Below are 23562 nucleotides of genomic sequence, written 5' to 3' on the forward strand. Positions count from 1 at the left end.
CCTCCCATATGTATAAATACAAATATACAGAGAAGGAATGTTCTGGGCACACAATAAGCTATACCCTCAAACTGTACTGTCTAAGGGAATCAATATGGCACCTCCTCCTCCCATATGTATAAATACAAATATACAGAGAAGGAATGTTCTGGGCACACAATAAGCTATACCCTCAAACTGTACTGTCTAAGGGAATCAATATGGCACTTCCCTCCTCCCATATGTATAAATACAAATATACAGAGAAGGAATGTTCTGGGCACACAATAAGCTAACACCTCATACTGTACTGTCTAAGGGAATCAATATGGCACCTCCCTCCTCCCATATGTATAAATACAAATTACAGAGAAGGAATGTTCTGGCACACAATAAGCTACACCCTCATACTGTACTGTCTATGGGATCAATATGGCACCTCCCTTCCCATATGTATAAATACAATATACAGAGAAGGAATGTTCTGGGCACACATAAGCTATACCCTCATACTGTACTGTCTAAGGGAATCAATATGGCACTCCTCCCATATGTATAAATACAAATATACAGAGAAGGAATGTTGTGGGCACACAATAAGCTATACCCTCATACTGTACTGTCTAAGGGAATCAATATGGCACCTCCTCCTCCCATATGTATAAATACAAATATACAGAGAAGGAATGTTCTGGGCACACAATAAGCTATACCCTCATACAGAAAGACACAGAGATGGCTCTATCTGCTACATACGGGCATGAAATCCCTTATCCCGAGTCCTATTATCCAGAATGCTCCAAATTATGGAAAAGCTGTCTCCCATAGACTCCATTTTATCCAAATAATCCAAATGTTTAAAAATGATTTCCTTTTTCTGTGTAATAATAAAACAGTAAGACATAATTAATCCTTATTGGAAGTAAAACCAGCATATTGGGTTTAACTAATGTTAAAGGTACAGAGATCCAAATTACATAAATAACTCTTATCTGGAAAACCCCAGGACGCAAGCATTCTGGATAACAGGTCCCATACCTGAGTTGCAAGAAAATGTGGGTGGCACATAGCATTTAGCACTTGTGTTGATAAAGGAGCTTTAAAAAGTGAAGGAAGAGATTTCCGTGGCACGTCCACTCACCAAGCTCTGGTTATCGGGAAGCATAACGATGATCTGCGCGTTGTGATCCCAAATCATTCGCCAAAAGTCTTTCGTTGTGTGCGGCATGGGGTGCTGGGTTATGATGAATTCATTGCTCCTTAAATAGCCCTGGGGAGAGAACGTTCAGATTGACACAAGTTGAATATTTCATGGAGAGCAATTGATACCATTCCAGATTGGAATCCAGTTTTTCCTTACCATGATGTAAGAGGCATTAATGTAATCGGTTCCCTTCATTCCCGGTAATGGTGCAAGTCCCACCCTGGCGCGCTCAGCTGCATGGAAAAAGGGAAGGTGCTAAGTGATACAACAACAAAGCATATTTATCCTCCAATGAGCTGGGACCTTTCTACACGTTGGGTGTTTTGGTGTGAATTGCTCCAATAAATGCAAGGAATCTAAGAAGCAGGGCTCTTTTCATTGGTGGTACTGGAGAGAACCCTTAGCAGGTCATCCTTGCCCAATGACAATTAGTGATCTGCAGCTATCACCGACCATGTAACAGCGGTCATCATACCTTCGGTGTCATTACCCTACTGATGTCAAGAACTAGATCACCCACCAGTTTATTTATGGAGCACCCTAATGAGGTTTTGGATGATACAAGTACACCATAGTCACGTCATAGCCATAATAGAAAGCCGAGTGGCCTGATCACCTGCACTGGCATTTCTCAGATCATTGGGCTACACTTCTATACAGTAATCCAACTGTCATTAACACTTCTTCAGTGTATCCGCTCTTCTCTACTCTCTAACTGCTGCCATGTGCCCCCCCCCCACCATAGCCTTTACTATTAAAGCCTTAGAACAAGACGTATGATAGACCAGTTGAGTTCCTTCAACTCTGATGCCCCTACCCTGACCCAGTGACATGTAAGCACCTTATTAACAGCTCAATTCAGTCTACTCTCATTTTTTCTGCTCACTCTCGAGACCTTTCCTTTACCCTGAGCTCCTCTTGATCATTCTTTCCATCCTTTGACTTTGCAGACCACCTGCTTCTGCTTCAGAAACTTCAGTTGCTGATATTCCAGACAACGCCTTTGCCCTTTTTTTAATCTTTCTGCTATTTAAGTGTTTCGGTTCCAGCTGCCACTGCTGATCTATGTTCTGCCCTAGTGAGGAGGTTTCTGCTGGGTCTCGGGCCAGTCTACCTCTACCCACTCTCTCTTGGAGACCTAATCACTTCCTTTGTATGCGGCCCGATCTTCCTTATCTTTCTTTTATCTTTAACCTTTATCATACAGAACCATTAGCCCCAAGGCCATGGAGACGCATGAAGCTGAACATAGAAAGGAAACCAAAAAAATCTTATGCTCTTGACTTAGAGTTATTATATCCTGCAATAGGCTCTGCTTGTTAGGGTTGATCTTTAAAGGGGAAGTAAAGTCTAAAATGCTAGAAATGCTGTATTTTGTATACTAAACATAAACATGAAGTTACAGCACCACAAACCTAATCAAACAAATGATTTATGCTTTCAAAGTTGGCTGCAGGAGTCACCATCTTGAAACTTTGTTAAACATCTTTGCAAGACCAAGACTGTGCACATGCTTAGTGTGGTCTGGGCTGCTTAGGGATCTTCATAAATTATCAAAACAACCCAATTCAAATAATATCTGCCAGAAGCCGATACAGCAAGACTGATTAATAATCAGAATATACAGACTGTACTGGGTCCTGTGTTGTCATGTAATCTAATGTGGATTTTATAGTTTTTGTATTGTTTAATACAAACTTTCTCCAACTCTGCAGAACCAGTGGCTGCATAAAAACATCCTCCAAATAATATCCCAGTTTATCTGTTTAAATCTGGCTCCATGATCTTTGTCCCTGCAGCTGGAGTTGGAAACAGTAAAAGGGATGTAAAGGCAAAAATAAAATACAATACAAATCTTACACAGTCGCCGACTGCTCTACAGGGAAACAAACAAAGCTGCTTGAGTTCTGCATGGCTGGGAAGTAAGGCGGGGGCTCCCCCTGCTGTTCATAAGTATGATTCTTTCCCTGCAGAGCAGTTAGGGACCGTCTGACAATTCCTATCCACAGCAGTAAATGAAGGGAGAATTTCACTGTATACAGTCAGCTTTCTTATAAAAACGGTACACATTTTTTAATCAAAGTATATTGGAGATATGTTTCTTTTTCATTGAAGAAAGTAAAAATGGGATTTTATTTGTTTGCCTTTACATGCCCTTTAATAAGGATATTGGGCCATAAGTAGACTTTGTTTCAAAGGGGAACTCCATCCCCAGTTTTTCTCGAATATCGGGCCCGGCACAACTCGAGTTTAGAACTTTGTGTCCAAAGAATTTATTATTTTCTATGTACAGTTTCCATGAATGATCCTTAATGATTTATCTTTTAAGAATAGTACTTTCCATTAAATAGGACTTGCTCCTTTGGGGTACAGTCAGATTTGTCCACATTTTACCTTTCAACGTATTCCCCCCCCATTCCACTGTCACACTGTATTTTCATTCTGATAATATAAGGTTAGAGTTGGGTGGCATGCTAGGGTTCAGAGGTGTATGGACACTAAATAGGACCATGATCCATTGCTCACCAATTACCATGTATACTAAATGGCTATTTCTTGAGTTTTAGGAATCTGTAGAAAGCAGAACACAAGACAAAAGAGAAAGGGAGAGCTCTTACATGGTACAACGGAGGAATTCCTGTTCTTCTCTTTGTTGGAGTCTTTCTGGGCGCTGAAACATTCCACGTACTTTGTATTGCACTGGGTCACCAACTGAAACGTAACAACGAGATCCACTGTGAGTTATTGTATGGCTGGCGGGTTAGGCCCAGAAGGGAACAAATAATCTGCCTATGAGAAAAGCTGGATTTTATTTAGACTTTTGCCGTTGAGTACAATTATAAATGCAAATGTATTCAGCATCAATTAATGGTATTGCTAGTCATAGCTCTAAAGGAGAACCAACAAGTACAACAATAGGAGGGCCAATTTAATAGGCACCCCCTGTGACTAAAATAACTGACCTTCTATACAAGTATGGGGACTGTTATCCAGAATGCTTGAGACCTGGGGCTTTCCGTTTAAGGGATCTTTCTGTAATTTGGATTTCTATGACTTAAGTCTACTGGTTTTGCCTCCAATAAGGATTAATTATATCTTAGTTGGGATCAAGTACAAGTTACTGTTTTATTATCATAGAGAAAGAGGAAATCATTTTTAAAAACTTCATTATAATGGAGTCTATAGGAGATGTCCTTTCTGTAATTTGGATCTCCATACCTTAAGTCTACTAGAAAATTATTTAAACATTAAATAAACAAAAACTGCTGGTTTGCTTCCAATAAGGATTAATTATATCTTAGTTGGGATTAATTACAAGCTTCTGTTTCATCATATCATAGAGAAAAAGGAAATATTTTTTTAGATTTTTTTTTTTAAAAATTTGAATAATTTCATTATAACGGAGTTTTTAGGAGATCCTTTCCATAATTCAGAGATTTCTGGATAACAGGTTTCCGGATCACAGATCGTATGCCTGCACTGAGCTGGATAAAAGATGGCTGAACACTGGGCAGCTGATAAATGCAACAAAAACAGGACATCTGCTCTATTTTTTAAATGTATTATCATTTTCAATTGTACTAGCCCTTAAAAGGGACAACATTTATTTTCACAATAACAGCAAAATTCCGCCTCCCTCCGATTGCTATAAGACTTTAGCAAAATGAAATTTTACTGCCGTTCTAAATAAACTCGCCACGAAGACGTTATTTTATAGGCACCTCCAACACCGCAAGAGACTCTTCAACCTGATGGAAAGGAGATGAGAGTTCTTCCCTAAGTGAATCACAGCATTTTTCCGAGGCTGCAGCTTAATGCAAAATTTTTATGAGAAGAACACATCTCTCTCTCCGCCTCAACCGCGCTCCTAAGCACATCTTGTTTCGGAGTCAATCAGAAAGCGATGCCGTCCTGGAGTGAACGCTGACAGGGCCTTGTATTACAGCACCGCTCGTTTAACCTGCTGAATATTAGCCTGTCTGCTCAGTAATAAGGGAAAAATGGGTTCTAGCTGTGATCTTTTGATTTTCATACCTTGAATTGCTTCTCCAGTCTGGTCCTCCCTCCAGGGCCCGGTGTCAGGATGCTATTCACATAACTGTGCAGCTGATTGGCACACACCTCCGTCTCCTTCCCCAGTATCGCCTCTAACAAGGCATCGTGGATAAAGATGTACTGTTCCTGGAGAAGAAAAATAAATCCGCAATGGGTTTCATGTATGCATCATGGATAAAACGCAAATTAAAGTGGGGTGCAATCCCCCAAATTAAGTGGTACCCAATGAAATATCTTCTAATTCTAAGCAACTTTCCAATATACATTCATTAAAAAATTTCAGTGGTTTTAAAGTTATTTGCAAATGTATTTGTAGATGAAAGCTGTATCTGTCTGTCCATTTTCTATTCTATGATACAATGTAGCAAAAGCCAGTGGCTCCTTCCCTAGTATCGCCTCTAACAAGGCATCGTGGATAAAGATGTACTGTTTCCAGAAAAGAAAAATACATGGGCAATGGGTTTCATGTATGCACCATGGATAAAACACAAATTAAAGTGGGGTGCAATCCCCCTAATTAAGTGGTGCCTGGTGAAAGATCTTCTAATTCTAAGCAACTTTCCAATATAAATTCATTGAAAATTTTTAAAGGTTTTAACATTATTTGCAAATGGAATTGTAGAGGAAAGCTGTATTTGTCTGTCCATTTTCTATTCTATGATAAAATGTAGCAAAAGCCAGCGGCTCCTGCCCCAGTATCGCCTCTAACAAGGCATTGTGGATAAAGATGTACTGTTCCCGGAGAAGAAAAATAAATTGGCAATGGGTTTCATGTATGCACCTTGGATAAAACACAAATTAAAGTGGGGTGCAATCCCCCAAATTAAGTGGTGCCTGATTAAATATCTTCTAATTCTAAGCAACTTTCCAATATACTTTCATTAAAAATTTTCAGTGGTTTTAAAGTTATATTTAAATGTAATTATAGATCAAAGCTGTATCTGTCTGTCCATTTTCTATTCTATGATACAATGTAGCAAAAGCCAGCAGCTCCTTCCCCAGTATTGCATCTAACAAGGCAACGTGGATAAAGATGTACTGTTCCTGGAGAGGAAAAATACATGGGCAATGGGTTTCATATATGCACCATGGATAAAACACAAATTAAAGTGGGGTGCAGTCCCCCAAATAAAGTGGTGCTTGATGAAATATCTTCTAATTCTAAGCAACTTTCCAATATACATTGATTAAAAATTTTCAGTGGTTTTAAAGTTATTTGCAAATGTAATTGTAGATGAAAACCGTATGTCCATTTTCATTTTCTATTCTATGATACAATGTAGCGAAAGATTGTTTTGTAGAATACAAAATGGACAGACAGATGAAGCTTTCGTCTACAATTACATTTGCAAATAACTTTTAAAGCACTCACATGTTGTAATGAATGTATATTGAAAAGTTGCTTGGAATTACATTTCCTTTCATTAGGCACATTTTTATTTTGGGGTTTACACACCCTTTAACCAATCAGGGGACTATCATGGCTGCATTCTTCACCTGTTAAAAAAAATCTCATCATTACAACTCCCAGCACCCTTGGCCAACCATAAAGAAAACTATTTAGTTGGCCTTTCTTAATGCTGTCTGTGTTATTATCCCAGCCTCTTAGTCACAGTTCCAACAAAATCCAGCAGGTGGTACTGTAACTCTGCAAAAAATCGAAAAGCAGACGGCACTTCTGAAATTGGGGTTTATTGGAGTTCCTGCTGGAAAGACCTGACGCGTTTCGGGAGTTATCCCTTAGTCATAGGATATGACTAAGGGATAACTCCCGAAACGCGTCAGGTCTTTCCAGCAGGAACTCCAATAAACCCCAATTTCAGAAGTGCCGTCTGCTTTTCGATTTTTTGTTGTGTGTACAGTGGGGACACTGTTTGACTGAGCACCTGGCCTGAGGGGAGAGCGGTGAGCTGTTTGCGGTCCTTTTTTTGCTCTTTTGTGTACTGTAACTCTGCTTCAATGCTTCTACACGGGGTTCCAGTCTCAGCCACTGAGGCTTCTGGGATTAGTAGTTCATTAAAACAATTTATCTACACTGTGCTTAAACCCAAATAATAAACCCCTGTGTTCCTGCCACACCTCACGCTGCTTCTTTATCTCTAGCAATCTTCCCACGCCTTGTACTGCAATCCTTTCTAGTTCAACGGATCCCCATGGCACAAAGAAGGGGGCGACATAGTCTACTCGCTCATCGCCTGCCTTATTGTATATTGGGAGCGGGAATTCTTACCTCTGTCTGGACGAGGTAGTTGCGCTGCGTTCTGATGTGCTTCAGAAAACCCAAAGCATTGACGGTGCTTTTATCCTTAATTTGCTGTAACATGCTGTCTATCACAATATATGTGCCGGTCCTTCCGACTCCGGCGCTGCAGGGGAAACAAAGCCAAGAGCTTAGTCTGGAACTTCTTTTATTCATTTATAATACACAAAAGCCATGAATATCTTGTAAATTATATCCTTATAAACGGTGAGTAGTGACGTCATCAGTTATAAACGGTGAGTAGTGATGTCATTTCTGTCACATGACTCACTGAAATTTGTGTATTATAATAAATAAAGTACCCCCGGTTGTAAAATATGAGGATATTAGAAGTTACCTCGGAGTTCCATGACCTGTATAAAAACACTCGGCCTTCGGCTTCGTACTTTTATATGGTCATGAAACTCCTCGGTAACTTATAATATCCTTATATTTTACAAGAGGGGGTACTTTATTCACTATATCATACGCAGAAAACATCTAAATTCTTCCAACCTCCAGTGTATCCAAGACACACACTCTCATACTCATCCCAATCTTTCCCAATCTGTTCCCCGTTATCTCCCAACTTGTGTCCCATTTCTCCTTCTCTTCGCTTCTCTTTGTCCTAAAGTCCACCCCTTTTCATCGACAGCAGAATCTATGTATAAATATTACAACCTGATTTATAGTTTAAACACAGGTCGCTCTCCAGTTAACTGTTCCATGGTTCAAATCTGACCATTTACAGACAAGTTCTGATTGTCCTACAAAGTCACCAACTGAGCAGATTTTTGCCTGATTTGACCATCCAAGTGCTGGTCAAATCCAACATAATCTGTTCTGTGGTTCCCTTCCTCCATTTAAAACAGACCTATTTGATCTTTGTGGATGCCCAGCAAGAATAACTTTAGCCAAGGACTGGACCAAATCCAACAGATCTTAATTTTGGCCCAGGTGGCAAACAATTGGCTCATGTGGAGGCCCATGCACAGTCACATTGAGAAGACCACTTCCATGGGTCAATGCAGATCTCATTCAGTGGACTATTTTTAGTGCTCACAACTAGTGATGGTTGAATTTATTCGCCAGGCGCGAATTTGCAGTAAATTTCCGTGTTTCGCCGCCAGCAAATAAATCCGTGAATTTATCAGCAAAAAAAAATTGTTTTTAGGCTGTTGACAGCTCCGAGACAATTAAATGGACGCCCATTGACTTTAATTTGCGTCAAATGTCATGTTTCACAAATTTTGGGAAGGTAACCAGATAGCAGCTCAATAGAACAGCACTCAATAGTAAAATCCAGGTCCCAATAGTAAAATCCAGGTCCCACTGAGACACATTCAGTTACATTGAGTAGGAGAAACAACAGCCTGCCAGAAAGCAGTTCCATCCTAAAGTGCTGGTTCTTTCTGAAAGCACATGACCAGGCAAAATGACCTGAGATGCACCTACACACCAATATTACAACTCAATACACTTGCTGGTTCAGGTTTTATAAACTGGATCAGTCCAACATCTTCAATGTTTTCACAGGAGAGAATGAATGAGGGTAAAATATAATGACACACCCACCTGCAGTGCACCAGGACTGGCCCCATCTCCGGTAATTGTGCGGCAGATGAGCGTCTAACAAACGTCAGGACGGGCAGCGCGTATTCCGGGACCCCCATGTCCGGCCACTGCGTGTAGTGATACTGCATCACTGTCCTCTCGTTGTGTCGCCCCTTTGTGTTTCCTTTCTGCCCCTGCCAAGTTAGGAAATTCGCTTTACACCGTGAATAGGCACAAAATGGGCGATCTAAAGCAAACACCCCTATTTACTAACATTTACTATTTATTTTGCATCTTGACACGTTCCTGATGAGAATAAGAATCAGGAATTGGCGAGATTAGAATAAAGAAGAATGTTCCTCTATTTCCTGAGAGCTGAATTCTTCATTCTTTTACATTTTATGCAGCGTCATTTCTACTTAAAAATGGCGGCTTCGTAAATTCTAAACACAACACATACAGGTATGGGACCTGTTATCCAGAATGCTCGGGACCTGGGGTTTTCCCAGATAAGGGGTCTTTCGGTTATTTGGATCACCATTCTTTAAGTCTACGAGAAAATCATGTAAATTAAATAAACCCAATAGGCTGGTTTTGCTTCCAATAAGGATAAATGATATCTTAGTTGGGATCAAGCTACTGTTTTATTATTGCACAGAAAAAGTAAATTATTTTTAAATATTTGGATTATTCTGATAAAATGGAATCTATAGGAGACAGCATTTCTATAATTTGGAGCTTTCTGGATAACAGGTTTCCGGATAACGGATCCCATACCTGTACAGAGAAAAAGGAAATCAGTTTTAAAAAAAAATTGTATTATTTGATTATAATGGAGTTTATGGGGGGGGGGGCGGTCTTCCTGAAATTTGAAGCTTTTTGGATAACAGGTTTCCAGATAACGAATCCCATATCCGTATAGCATTTCTCTCCATACTGAGCCTCCCCTCATTCCCCACACAGGACAAACACTGCTGCTGACCTTTTTCATTTTCACGTTCCTGATGGTGAATCTCCGGACGGTGTAACAAGCGTAGACTCTTGTGGACTTCAGGGTCACCATGATGTTTCCGTATTCTTCACTGTTCTCGGTTGGCCAATATTGGTCACATTTTCTCTAAAAAGATAGAGATCATCAAATATAACATTCGAGTAAAGATCATTTTTTAGGATGAAAGTAGGTCTTCCTTAAACACACACAAACTAACGTATAAATATATATATATATCTCTGTGATTTGGGGTTTCTATTAACCTTGTTATGAGCTAAGGGAGCCCAGCCTAAAGGCCAGTTAGGGGGAGATTTGGGGTGAGTGTTTATTTGTACCCTGGGTACCCCTGGAACTATAGCAGGGTGACACCCCAATGTTTCTATATATCTGTAACCTTGTTATGAGCTAAGGGGGCCCAGTCTAAAGGACAGTTAGGGGGAGATTTGGGGTGAGTGATTATTTGTACCCTGGGTACCCCTGGAACTATAGCAGGGTGACACCCCAATGTTTCTATATATCTGTAACCTTTGTATGAGCTAAGGGGGCCCAGTCTGAAGGTCAGTTAGGGGGAGATTTGGGGTGAGTGTTTATTTGTACCCTGGGTACCCCTGGAACTATAGCAGGGTGACACCCCAATGTTTCTATATATCTGTAACCTTTGTATGAGCTAAGGGGGCCCAGCCTGAAGGTCATTTAGGGGGAGATTTGGAGTGAGCCCTGGGTACCCCTGGAACTATAGCAGGGTGATGGTTACATTATATATATATATATATATATATAGCTAAGAGGCTCAGCTGAAGACTTACCCTTCCTTTCTCCACCAGGTTTGTTATCATAACAATGATGCCGGTATTTTGCTCCCAAATCATTCTCCAGAAATCTTCAAAAGTTGACTTTAAAGGGCCCTGGGTAGCGACGTAAGCTTTGGCTTTATTGTAACCCTTCAAAGACAACCAAACACGAGATGAAAGGGGCGTCATGGCAAACAAGTTAATAATGTAAGAGGGAGAGATGGAGGCAGAGGAATCTTTTATGGATTGAATACATGATGTGCATCGACCCTTTGATACAGATTTAAAAACTGGAGGAGAAAAAAAAACATCAGAAAATGAGATTTCATGTAACGATCTCAGCTGGACACTGTGCGTCGCCTTATAGAAATAGGGGGGCTCGTTAAGTGAAGACGACTTACGTCCACGTAATTGGCATTAATGTATTCGCTGTGCTTGGAGTCTTTGCCTGGCAGGGGCCGCAGCTTTACCCGACTGTGGTCATCTGTAAGGGAAACACAACCTGAGAGTAAGAAAGAAGATTAAAGGGCAACTATACCATTTTTGGTTAACATTTTTCCTATTGGCTTGTTCTATGCAGATATGAAGAGCCAAATGTATATTTAGATTAATTTGAGTTTGTTACTCTATGAAAGTATCACTGGCTCAGGTTCTAATTTCAGCCTTGACTAAGCTGCCATTGTTTTTCTATGTAGGGTTGCCACCCGGCCAGTATTTTACCAGCCTAGCCGGTAAAACACCTGCCAAGGCCAGGGCCGGTTTTAAAAATTTACCAGCAATGCAGCTGCCGGTAAATTTGTAACACCCCTAACAAAAGCCATTGGCCCAGCCTCCAATCCGCTCAAAACTTACCTTTTTGCCTCCTTCTGGTCATCGTGAGCTGTGGCTCTGCCCCTTTTTACACCATGTCCCACCCATTTTTACATCATATTCCGCCCCCTTTTACATCACGGCCCGCCCTTTTGTTCCCGCCCCCACCACCGGCCGGTAGAAATTTTATTAAAAGGTGGCAACCCGAGCTCCATGTGAGTCCCATCCTATAAGCCTCCTGTTGTGTTACAATACCATCACAAGAAGCAGAAGAGGGCAGCCTAGCAGGCAATCTTAAAGGAGACAGGGGTATGAGATACAAAGTTTGGGGATGAGAATTTGAACAGAAAAGCAAAGACATTCTGAGATACGAATAATGAAGACGCAGAGATTTGAATCCGTCCAATCGGTGCAAGAGAAAAAGCGTTGCCGTTCCTCCGCACAGGAGGCATACCTCCCAACATTTTGGAAGTAAAAAGAGGGACAAAATTTTTTTTTTCGCACGTAGCGCAGCAATTTTTGACCACACCCCTTTATGTAACCACACCCCCTAATTACCATGTTTGTTTTACAAAATTTGGCAGGTTATGAAAGTTTGAAAATATTTCTCCTTATCTAAACTGTGTTTTTGTGTCTCAAAATTGTTACAAAGTATCTTATTTGCACCTGTTAGCTGTTCTGGGCTCTCTGCTAAAAGCCAATTAAGTGAGAAACTTTGTTTCTTTTTCTGGCTGTTCAATGCAGAGAAAAGAGGGACTTTCCAGTACAAATGAGGGACTGCGGGTTGAGCTGTCAAAAGAGGGACTGTCCCTCCGAAAAAGGGACAGTTGGGAGATATGCAGGAGGACTGACTTACACGCCACGATGTTGATGTATCTGTTCTTGTGCTTGTTATCTGGGTGGTTGGAGTGTTCCGCCGTGATGCTCATGTCGGCCGTACAACGCTGCACTTCCTAAAGGGGAAGCAAAACATCAGATTGAGGTCAGATTGCGCCGGGTTTCTCTACAGAGGCAGAATGGGAAAGGGTTAAAATGGTAAAGGTTAGGTCTAGGCACATGGGTTGTTTTGGTTGCCTGATGGGCAGTGACGGATCCTGTTAGACGAGTGTGTGCAGTGTCGGACTGGCACACGGGGGGCTCAACGGTTCCAAACTTCTGGGCCCCCCATGCACAAACAATGGCGCACACCGCGCATTTACAAAAACTAGTCCAAACGCCGGCGCGCATCGCACAGCACATTTTTTTATTTTTGCTCAGCAGATTAGGGGAGAGGGCCTGGGCCCACCGGGTTTTTTCTCAGTGTCCCACCGGCCCAGTCCGACCCTGAGTGTGCGTTCACTATCAATTAGCAACAAAAACCTTCTCACTCATTTATAGGGTTAACACCTCTGCTGGGGGCTAAACTCAAACAAAGGGCGCAGGGCAGATAGCATTGGGGTTGGAGCAGTGATGTTGGGATAGGCATGATGACATCAGAGGCAGGCAGAATGATGTCATGGAGTTATGATGCCAGATCAGGGTTATTGCATAACTGGCTGGATTTCTGTCCAGTTTTCTCAGTGTTTTAAATGGGACAGAACGTTTTGAAACCCACACCCTACCTCTATCTATTCTCATCGACGAGTAAGACCAATCCTTTAACTACAGGTATAGGATCTATTATACAGAAAGATTTGTCCAGAAAGCTCTGAATTACAGCAATGCTCATTTTGAAAAACTAGTTCTTATTTTTGATTGATTTGCTTATTTCTATAATAACAAGAAATGAATTGCACTTGATAATAACCCACGTCAGGGTCAGTATATCGGTATTTAATTGGTTTTCATATATTGGCCAGATTATTTGTTCGGGGTTTCACAAGGCTGAAAACCGAATAGAAAGTGGAGACCTGAACAGGCCTTAGAAAAAATAAACTGTTGGGGTCGAAACCAAACAGGCGGCAACTCTACTCATATAAATTGTAATACTGTTGTTAACTTCTGCCAGTCAGTGTCAGCGTTCGTGTTGTTGTGTGATCATAAAGTTTTATTGAAGTTTTATTGAAACATGTGCATTCTGGGAAGTGTCTCCATGAGGTGATGTTATATGAGGATCATGGGAGTTGTATTTCCAAATCAGCTAATTAGCAGTGTTTGGAGTCCAATGGAAAAATCCCGCTTTGGCCGGCCTCCCAACATTCTGGAAACGGAAAGAGGGACAAAAATGTTTGGTGTGCGTAGTGTGGCCACGCCCCTTTTGTGTTGTCACGCCCCTTTGTGTGGACCACACCCTCTAATTGCCCTGCCCATTTTACAAAATTTGGCAGGTTATGAAAGTTTGAACACATTTCTGTCGTTTTTATGTTTTATTACAGTTTTACTAAGGAAGGTGAACTGTCCTTTAAGCTGTGAGTCTAAGTTCTCCCAAGGGACAAAAACAAATGTATCTTAAGTATCTATTCTGGGCTCTCTGCCAAGAGCCAATTAAGTTAGAAACATTGTATCTTTTTTGGCTGTTCAGTGCAGAGAAATCAGAACTTTCCAGTAGAAACGCGACTGCGGGATGAGCTGTCAAAAGCGGGACTGTCCCGCTCAAAATGGGACAATTGGGAGGTATGACCTGCGGGAGCCCAAATTATTACATGTCCCGTTACCTTGGCACCCTGAGCTCCAATGAAAAATGCTCCTCACATGTACAGTATGGCCATGCCCCTGATAAACCCCAATTAATCCAAACCCTCACCTAAAATCTGTCCGACCCCACCCACTCCCCCGTCCCCTTCATGGCCCAAAACTAGCGCACCTTTTTGCCACAAGACCCTCTGTATTCAGCATGGCAACTCCTACACATACAGGTATGGGACCTGTAATCCAGAATGCTCGTGACCTGGGGCTTTCCAGATAACAGATCTTTCTGTGATTTGGATCCTTATCCCTTAAATCTACAGGTATGGGACCTGTAATTCAGAATGCTTAGGACCTAGGGCTTTCCAGATAACGGGTCTTTCTGTGATTTGGATCCTTATCTCTTACATCTACATGTATGTGACCTATTATCCAGAATGCTTGGGACCTGGGGCTTTCCGGATATTGGATCTTTCTGGAATTGGGATCTTGATACCTTAAGTCTACTAGAAAATCATGTAAACATTAAATAAACCCAATAGGCTGGTTTTGCTTCCAATAAGGAATAATTATATCTTAGTTGGGATAAAGTACAAGATACTGTTTTATTATTACACAGAAAAAGGAAATCATTTTAAAAATCTGGATTATTTGATTATAACAGAATATATGGGAGACAGACTTTTTGTATTTCAGAGCTTTCTGGATAATGGGTTTCCGGATATCGGATCCCATACCTGTACTAGAAAATCATATAAACATTAAATAAACCCAATAGGCTGGTTTTGCCTCCAATAAGGATTAATTATATCTTAGTTGGGATCAAGTACAAGCGACTGTTTTATTATTACACAGAAAAGGAAATCAGTTTTAAATATTTGGATTATCTGGATAAAATAAAGTCTATGGGAGACGGCCTTTCTGTAATTCGGAGCTTTCGGGATAACGGGTTTCCGGATAACGGATCCCACACCTGTACTAATAAATAGGCCATTAAATGAAGACTTTTAAGCCCAGTTACTTTCTTAAACATCCGTAATCCCTATACAAACACATTATATAAATATCTAAACCAGCCATATGTTCTCTGTATAAGTGGACGAGACATTTGCTCATGAAGTTCTATTGGGCAAACAATCTGTAGCTTAACAATAACAGATCAATAAACGGACGGACATAAGATCTTAATTACGGAAAGATCGGTTATCTGGAGAATCCCATTCTGGATAACAGGTCCTATACTTGTACTTGATCCCAACTAAGATACTGTATAATTAATCCTTATTGGAAGCAAAACCAGCCTATTGGGTTTATTTAGTGGCATATTTATCAAGGATCAAATTTCAAATTAAAAAAACTTTGGAATTCAAAAAGACCAACCGAAATTAAGTCAAAGTTTTTTTTTTTGGTCGAATAGGTTAGTTTTCGATCGAATAGGTCGTATTTGGCCGAATTAGAATCGTACGAATATATATATATATATAACGGTGTACATCCCTATCATTATAATCTCCTGTCTAATCACAGTGAATTTATTCGCCAGACATTACTGTGCGAATTTCTTTGCGAAACTGCAGCAAAAATTTGCAGAGAAAAACCAGCCATAAGAAAAAACAGCCATTGACTTTAATGGATTGGAGTGGGAAAAATTGTGACGCACGTAAAAACGTCCATTGACTTCAATTTGTTTCGCAAATTTTTTGCGGCTTTTTACAGCTAAGCGAAATGGGAAGGATTTGCTCATCACTAATCACATATCAATTAGCCTCAGGCGCTGACCATTTCCTGTCTGTGCTGATTGGCTGCAGTGTAGCCGAATCTCCGCTTTTGCATCTGAAACAAAAAACACTCGTTCTGCCGAGTTCCCGGCAAAGGGACTGATTCCTAATTTCCGGAGAGATGAGATAAAAACCTGAAAGGCGCGTTAGCAGGAATGTCGGATGTGAGACTCAGATGAGAGATGTTGGCAGCGGCTTCAACGGGACGTCACCTATTTCCCAAAATATGTTTCACGCTACGTTATTTGTTGACAGGAGAAGCGCAGATGCATTAGGAAGGTGTCGACAAGTTCTGCTATAGCCGTCACTAACTGATCTACATCTACTGACTGGAACCTGCAAAGTGTTTTACCCATAACAGCCAGGACAGACGTGTTAAACTGCAACTCTCTTCTATTCTGTCATCTGGAGTCTGAATGCTCTGTTATACATATATAATCTCAGCTGCCATAAAGCAGGACAGGACTGCTGCTTACAATGGGGATCAGATAGGATCTGTGCAGCCACTGGGACAGAATGTTCTGTTATACAGATAGCTAGAATCTCAGCTGCCATAAAGCAGGACAGGGCTGCTGCTTACAATGGGGATCAGATAGGATCTGTGCAGCCACTGGGACAGAATGTTCTGTTATACAGATAGCTAGAATCTCAGCTGCCATAAAGCAGGACAGGACTGCTGCTTACAATGGGGATCAGATAGGATCTGTGCAGTCACTGGGACAGAATGTTCTGTTATACAGATAGCTAGAATCTCAGCTGCCATAAAGCAGGGCAGGACTGCTGCTTACAAAGGAGCTCCAGCAGTTGCAGCACCAGTACCAATGGTGAGCCCTTTATGGTAGAAGATAGAGATTCTCTGGCTGAGGGAGTGATACAGACAGGCTGGAGGATTAATACAGAATACAGCAGAGGAATATCTATAATACATCACATGGGCAGCTAAATTGTAAGGGGGAAGATTAAAACTGCTGGGCTCAGAAACGCAATGGGCTCCTGCCAGTGATCCGACATTACACAAAGCAGCCTAATTAGAGTCCAATCAAGTTTCCTCGTTTCGCTGGTGATTATTCTGAATAATTAAATGTTGTCAGAACCGGCTGTGATGTGCAGCGCCAGGGACTGCAGTTCATAAATAATTGGGGGGATGGTGACGGCAGTGATCTCTTCTGATAACAACGCTGCTCCCGGGACAATAAATGAGACTTCATTATTAGGGGCCGACACAAGTCAGCTCAGTCGGCCAAATGAGAAGAGGCACGAGCACCACCTGAACCTCATGGCAACACCCTCGTCTGGGGGGCTGTGTGATCACTTACATATTAAAGGAAAACTATACCCCCCAAACAATGTAGTTCTCTATAAAAAATATTGCATAAAACAGATCATAAGTAAAACCCTGCTTCATGTACATTTTCATAATAATATACTTTTCTAGTAGTATGTGCCATTGGGTAATCATAAATAGAAAATTGCCATTTTAAAAAAAAGGGCCGCCCCCTGTGCGCACAAACTATACATGTTAGGTCACATGAGCCAATTAACTGACAGAGTTGTCTCTTTTGCTTCCACTCTTCTTCCTGTTACAGTTAGAGCTGCAGTATTTCTGGTCAGATGATCTCTTCCTGTTACAGTTAGAGCTGCAGTATTTCTGGTCAGGTGATCACTTCCTGTTACAGTTAGAGCTGCAGTATTTCTGGTCAGGTGATCTCTTCCAGTTACAGTTAGAGCTGCAGTATTTCTGGTCAGGTGATCTCTTCCTGTTACAGTCAGCGCTGCAGTATTTCTGGTCAGGTGATCTCTTCCTGTTACAGTTAGAGCTGCAGTATTTCTGGTCAGGTGATCTCTGAGGCAGCACACAGACCATCACAAAATTGTGGTTCAAGGCAAGAGATGTAAAAGGGCAATATTTACTTAAATATATAGACCATTTTGGTAAGTCTCGTTAATATGCCACTTAATATGATATAAACTGATGCTTAAGTGTTCATTTTGGGGGTATAGTTTTCCTTTAACTGCAAGACTCTGGCCCCAGCACATCAGCTTAAACTGCTAGTTTTAAAGGGGTGGTTCACCTTTAAGATAACTTTTAGTATGTTATAGAATGGCAAATAGTGATGGGAGAAAAATTAGCGAAAAACGCTTTGAAGTCAAAATAATTTCAAATCACGTAAATTTTGAAGCAATCGACAATTTTCATACGCGCAACTATTTGTTTCAAATGCATTAAAGTCAATGGGCGTCTAAATAATTTTGACGCACAACAATTCTTATGCGCAACAATTTTTTTGGACAAAGAGGATTTTTCGGCCACGAATTTACGTCATAGTTTCGTAAATTAATTAGTTTGCAGCGAAACGCAGAAATTTGCCACAAATATGCGTCTGACAAATTTATTCGTCCATCACTAATGGCTAATTGCAACTTTTCAATTGGTCTTCATTATTTATTTCTTACTCTTACCAGCTTTCAAATGGGCGTTACTGACCTCATCTAAAAAAACACAAATACTCTGTAAAGCTACAAATGTATTGTTATTGTTACTTTTTATTACTCATCTTTCTATTCAGGCCTCTCCTATTCATATTCCAGTCTCTTATTCAAATCAGTGCATGGTTTCTAGGGAAATTTGGACCCCAACAACCAGATGGCTGAAACTGCGAACTGGAGAGCTGCCGAATAAAAAGCTAAATAACTCAAAAAAACGCAAGTAATAAAAAATGAAATCCAATTGCAAATTGTTTGCAGAATATCACAGTAAGCGGCAGATTTATCAAGGGTCGAATTGAAAATTCAAATTTGAAATTTCGAGTTCTTTTTTTTTTATGGTCAAAACTGTCAAATTCGACTAGGGAGTTATTCAAATTAAATTTGAGTAAATCGCCTGCGGGAAGGCACTTGGAGCGATTCGTTTTTCCAAAGTCGCCCTGAAATTGCTCACAAGGAAACTTCGGGTGATTTTGGAAAATGAAGGGCTCCGAGTGCTATCCCGCCGGCTATTTACATTTTAGCCGGCGTGAAGGCAGTTCGGGGAGATTAGTCGCCCCGAAGAAGAGACGATTTGTCGCTGGGCGACTTATCTCCCCGAATCTGCCTGTGTGCCCTGACCCTAAGGGCAGGCATATGTGGAGATTCAGGGAGATTTAGTCACCCGGCGACTTCTTCGGGTGACAAACCACCCCGAACTTTCTTTCCCGCCGGCTAAAATCGAAATCGCCTGCGGGATGGCATTCGTTTTCCGAAGCCGCCCGAAGTTTTCTCGTGAGGCAAACAAAGCGATCCGAGGACCATCCCACCGGAAATACGGGGGGGTTTCTCGACCAAGGAAGAGACGATTTGCCAGGCAACTAAATCTCTCCGAATCTGCCTGTGTGCCCTGACCCTTAGGGCAGAGACATATGGAGATTCGGGGAGATTTAATCTCCCCAAACTGCCTTCCTGTCGGCTAGAATCGAAATCGCTGGTGGGATTGCACTTGGAGCGCTTCGTTTTCCAAAGCTGCCCGAAATTTTCTCGTGAGGCAACTTCGGAAAACGAAGCGATCCGAGTGCAATCCCACTGGCGACTTAAATTCTAGCCGGTGGGAAGGCAGTTCGGGGAGATTTGTCGCCCAAGGAAGAGAACATTTGTCGCCAGGTGACTAATCTCCCCGAATCTTTACGTGTGTCTCTGCCCTTAAAGACTGAATCCTGATTTAGGGGGGTATCAACCACATCACTGGCTATAGAGATTTGTGAAGCCAACACAACTGCTACTCTGTGTTTGTGTTATTTGCACCAACTGTTCAGAAACACCCAATGCGGCTTATGGGAGGGGCTTGCACCCTCCGTGTGTATCGCACAATTTCCGATGATCTGGATATGATTATAGAGAAGCGAATGAGAACACGGAGTCTGTCTTATCAGTCGCAGTTTTGGATATTTACTGTATATTTATAATACAGAATGGGACACAGTTCCTAATATAACACAGTTAAGGCACCTGCACCGTCCCTCTGAGACTTCACCAAGAACAAGTCAGTTGTTTACTAAGGAGCCTGATGGGGCCCCCGAGGGACCGATGTTCTAGAGACGTAATGAATGGAGCCGCCGTGCTTTCATCTTTCCACCTTAAATATCTACAGGGATGAGCACCGAGGCTTCTGGGAGTCCTGCTGGGAATACAGGATTCATCTATGTGCCATGGGCACAATCCCCAGGTGGCCAAGATTAATGTGACACTTTACTGTGGGGCAGGTCCATTCTGCAAAGCTTATTATTGTTATTGAGCGACTCTGCTACAGCCATGGTCTCCTATATCCATCTATATCCATCTATATTCATCTATATCCATCTATATCCATCTATATCCACTTGTATAAGCTAAAGAGAGTGGGTCCAAATATTGGTTGACATGAGGGGGGGCATTATCTTCATTATTTATTTGTTGTCGTTTTTGTATTATTTGCCATCTTCTTTGAACTCTTTCTAGCTTTCAAACGGGGGTCACTGACCCCATCTAAAAACAAAAGCTCTGTACGGCTACAAACGTATCGTTATTGCTACTTTTTATTACTCATCTTTCTATTTCAAAGATGAGTAATAAAAAGTAACATTAACAATTAACAAAAGGAGCAGCAGAAAAATGCAAATAATTCAAAAACTATAAAAAATAAACAATGAAGGCCCATTAAAGTTGCTTAGAATTAGCCATTCTATAACATACTAAAGTTAACTTAAAGGTGAACCACCCCTTTAAAGCTACTTTTTATTGGTCATCTTTCTATTTAGATCCCTCCTATTCATATTCCAGTCTCTTAGTGAAACAAATTCATGGTTGCTAGGGCAATTTGGACCCTAGCAACCCAGTTGCTGAACTTGCAAACTGGAGAGCTGCTGAATAACTAAAAAAATGAAAACCAATTACAAATCGTCTCAGAATATCACTCTCTGCATCATACTAAAAGTTAAAGGGATACTGTCATGGGGAAAAAACATTTTTTTCAAAATTAATCAGTTAATAGTGCTGTTCCAGCAGATTTCTGCACTGAAATCCATTTCTATAAAGAGCATACAGATTTTTTTATATTCAATTTTGAAATCTGACATGGGGCTAGACATTTTGTCAATTTCCCAGCTGCCCCTGGTCATGTGACTTGTGCCTGCACTTTAGGAGAGAAATGCTTTCTGGCAGGCTGCTGTTTTTCCTTCTCAATGTAACTGAATGTGTCTCAGTGGGACATGGGTTTTTACTATTGAGTGTTGTTCTTAGATCTACCAGGCAGCTGTTATCTTGTGTTAGGGAGCTGCTATCTGGTTACCTTCCCATTGTTCTTTTGTTTGGCTGCTGGGGGGAAAGGGAGGGGGTGATATCACTCCAACTTGCAGTACAGCAGTAAAGAGTGACTGAAGTTTATCAGAGCACAAGTCACAAGACTTGGGGCAGCTGGGAAATTGACAAAATGTCTAGCCCCATGTCAGAATTCAAAACTGAATATAAAAAAATCTGTTTGCTCTTTTGAGAAATGGATTTCAATGCAGAATTCTGCTGGAGCAGCACTATTAACTGATTCATTTTGAAAAAAATTTTTTTTCCCATGACAGTATCCCTTTAACTGAAAGGTGAACAACCTCTTTAGGGTTCTTTGAATTCCCTGTTGTATTCGAAATCCATTAAATGGATACAACTATATGTTCATACAAATGCTGCACAGTAAATCCTGCAGATATAGGGAATTTATTTTTACATTACGGGCCGTGTGCACTAAATGTCTCTTGTCTCGCCCTGTTTAGAAGACATGGCCTCTGGCACGGCTCACAGAGGTTCCAATGAAAGGAGCATTCATCCCCCGGGCAGCGTAACACCATTGTTCTCTCAGAAGAATCTCATTATACGCCAAGGCCTGGCTCCAGTGTGTGGGTCCCATCTGCAGTCGCCCCACCTTCTTACCAGCAGGATCATCTAGAGCTTCATCAATGTGACACGGGGAGGCGGAATGTTAATTTATTGGGGCTCGTTTAATCGCACTCACAGCTGATAACGCAGCTCAGCACAATGACAGGGATGATTGGGGTTGGGTTTTATTGGCTGGAAAGGAAATTGTAAAGAACAGAACAAAGAACTCACCTCAAATTCCTCGGAGAACCCGTGCTGGTTATTAGAGTAAAGCTCGCTGATGTGCTTAACGAATTGTTTAACAGGAATGGCTTCCATGTCATCTGTAAAGAAATAAAGTGTATATGTGAATATATATATATATAGTAGTCCTGTGAGTGCTACTTCTTTTAATGTTTATTCTGTATATATATATATATATATATATATATATATATATATATTTTTTTTTTTTTTATAAATATGTGTGTGTGTATATATATATATATATATACAGGATGGGGACCAGCACACCATTTTCATCAATCAAGAAATTTTTATTGTATATTCACCGTGCATCCAACGATTTGCTGTCCACGGCAGGGCGATATCGGGATAATCGGGGGCAAACGGTCGGATTACAAAGAGAATGGGCACCATCGGATCGTAGGACTGTATCAACTGCCCGATACAGTCCTCAATCGCCAGAAAAATACACTGGAAGATAATTTGGCAATATAGGAAGCTTTAGGGCTCTTACACACGGGCGTTTGTTTGTGCGCTTCCCTGCGTTTCACTTTCTTGAGTTCAGCAGCGCAGGAGTAGACGCACTGAATTATTGTCAATGGGGCTGCGACAAACGCAGATTGGGACGCAGCATGTTGCATTTTTACTGCGTTCGGCGCATACATACGTCTGTGTGAGTACAGCCCCATTGACAATAATTCAGTGCGTCTACTCCTGCTCTCCCCTCCGGCTGAACGGAAGAAAGGGCAACGCAGAGGAGCGCAGGTAAAGCCGCCTGTGTGTAAGAGCCCTTAATTTGTCTGTGCATGGCCATCGATAGCTGCCCATTGTTCTGCTGATGGGCTGCTGGGAGGGGGGGCAAGGGAGAGAACGGAGGGGTCTATATCTCTCGATTTTGCAGCTCAGCAGTAAAGAGTGACTGAAGTTTATTTAAAGCGCAAGTCACATAGGTCGGGACACCTGGGAAACTGACTATATCTAGCCTCATGGCAAATTTTAAAACTTAATATAAAAAAAATTTTGCTCCTTAAAATAAAATGGATTTCAGTGCAGAATTCTGCTGTAAATGAAAAAAACATGTTTTCCCGTGACAGTAACCCTTAAATGCCTAGCTCGTCATAAGGGCTGCCTGGGGATTAAATGTTGTCAATGGTTTTCAAATTATTTGTGAATGCCATTGCTATTGAAAACAGTGTCTGCCTGCACTGCTTGTCCTGACTGTTCAAGCACTGTACTAAGCTCTCCTCCAGCAAAGACTCCATTTGCCACACTGCTGGGCTCGAGAGCTCGATGATTGATAGACAGATATAGGTGATATATGGAGGGTCGGTAGATAGATAGATAGATAGATAGATAGATAATAGATGGATGGATAGATAGATAGATAGATAGATAGATAGATAGATAGATAGATAGATAGATAGAAATATATAGTAGATGATAGAGATATCAATCTGATT

The 23562-nt window shown here is 41.2% G+C and overlaps 1 protein-coding gene across 2 annotated transcripts in view; it reads right to left on the reverse strand.

Moving 5' to 3' along the window:
- ptprg.S (protein tyrosine phosphatase, receptor type G S homeolog) overlaps positions 1 to 23562 on the reverse strand; it is a 350843-nt gene that overhangs the window by 14571 nt on the left and 312710 nt on the right. For both annotated transcript variants that reach the window (XM_041561822.1, XM_041561823.1), the window contains 11 exons: positions 22109 to 22200; positions 12481 to 12577; positions 11216 to 11298; positions 10830 to 10964; positions 10015 to 10149; positions 9054 to 9226; positions 7470 to 7605; positions 5219 to 5365; positions 3802 to 3895; positions 1340 to 1416; positions 1121 to 1249 (listed from right to left, as the gene is read on the reverse strand). In XM_041561822.1, coding sequence (XP_041417756.1) covers positions 1121 to 1249; positions 1340 to 1416; positions 3802 to 3895; positions 5219 to 5365; positions 7470 to 7605; positions 9054 to 9226; positions 10015 to 10149; positions 10830 to 10964; positions 11216 to 11298; positions 12481 to 12577; positions 22109 to 22200 — 1298 coding nt within the window. The remainder of the gene's footprint in view (positions 1 to 1120; positions 1250 to 1339; positions 1417 to 3801; positions 3896 to 5218; positions 5366 to 7469; positions 7606 to 9053; positions 9227 to 10014; positions 10150 to 10829; positions 10965 to 11215; positions 11299 to 12480; positions 12578 to 22108; positions 22201 to 23562) is intronic.

The sequence above is a fragment of the Xenopus laevis genome, chromosome 4S (assembly GCF_017654675.1).
Source record: "Xenopus laevis strain J_2021 chromosome 4S, Xenopus_laevis_v10.1, whole genome shotgun sequence".
NCBI lineage: Eukaryota > Metazoa > Chordata > Amphibia > Anura > Pipidae > Xenopus > Xenopus laevis.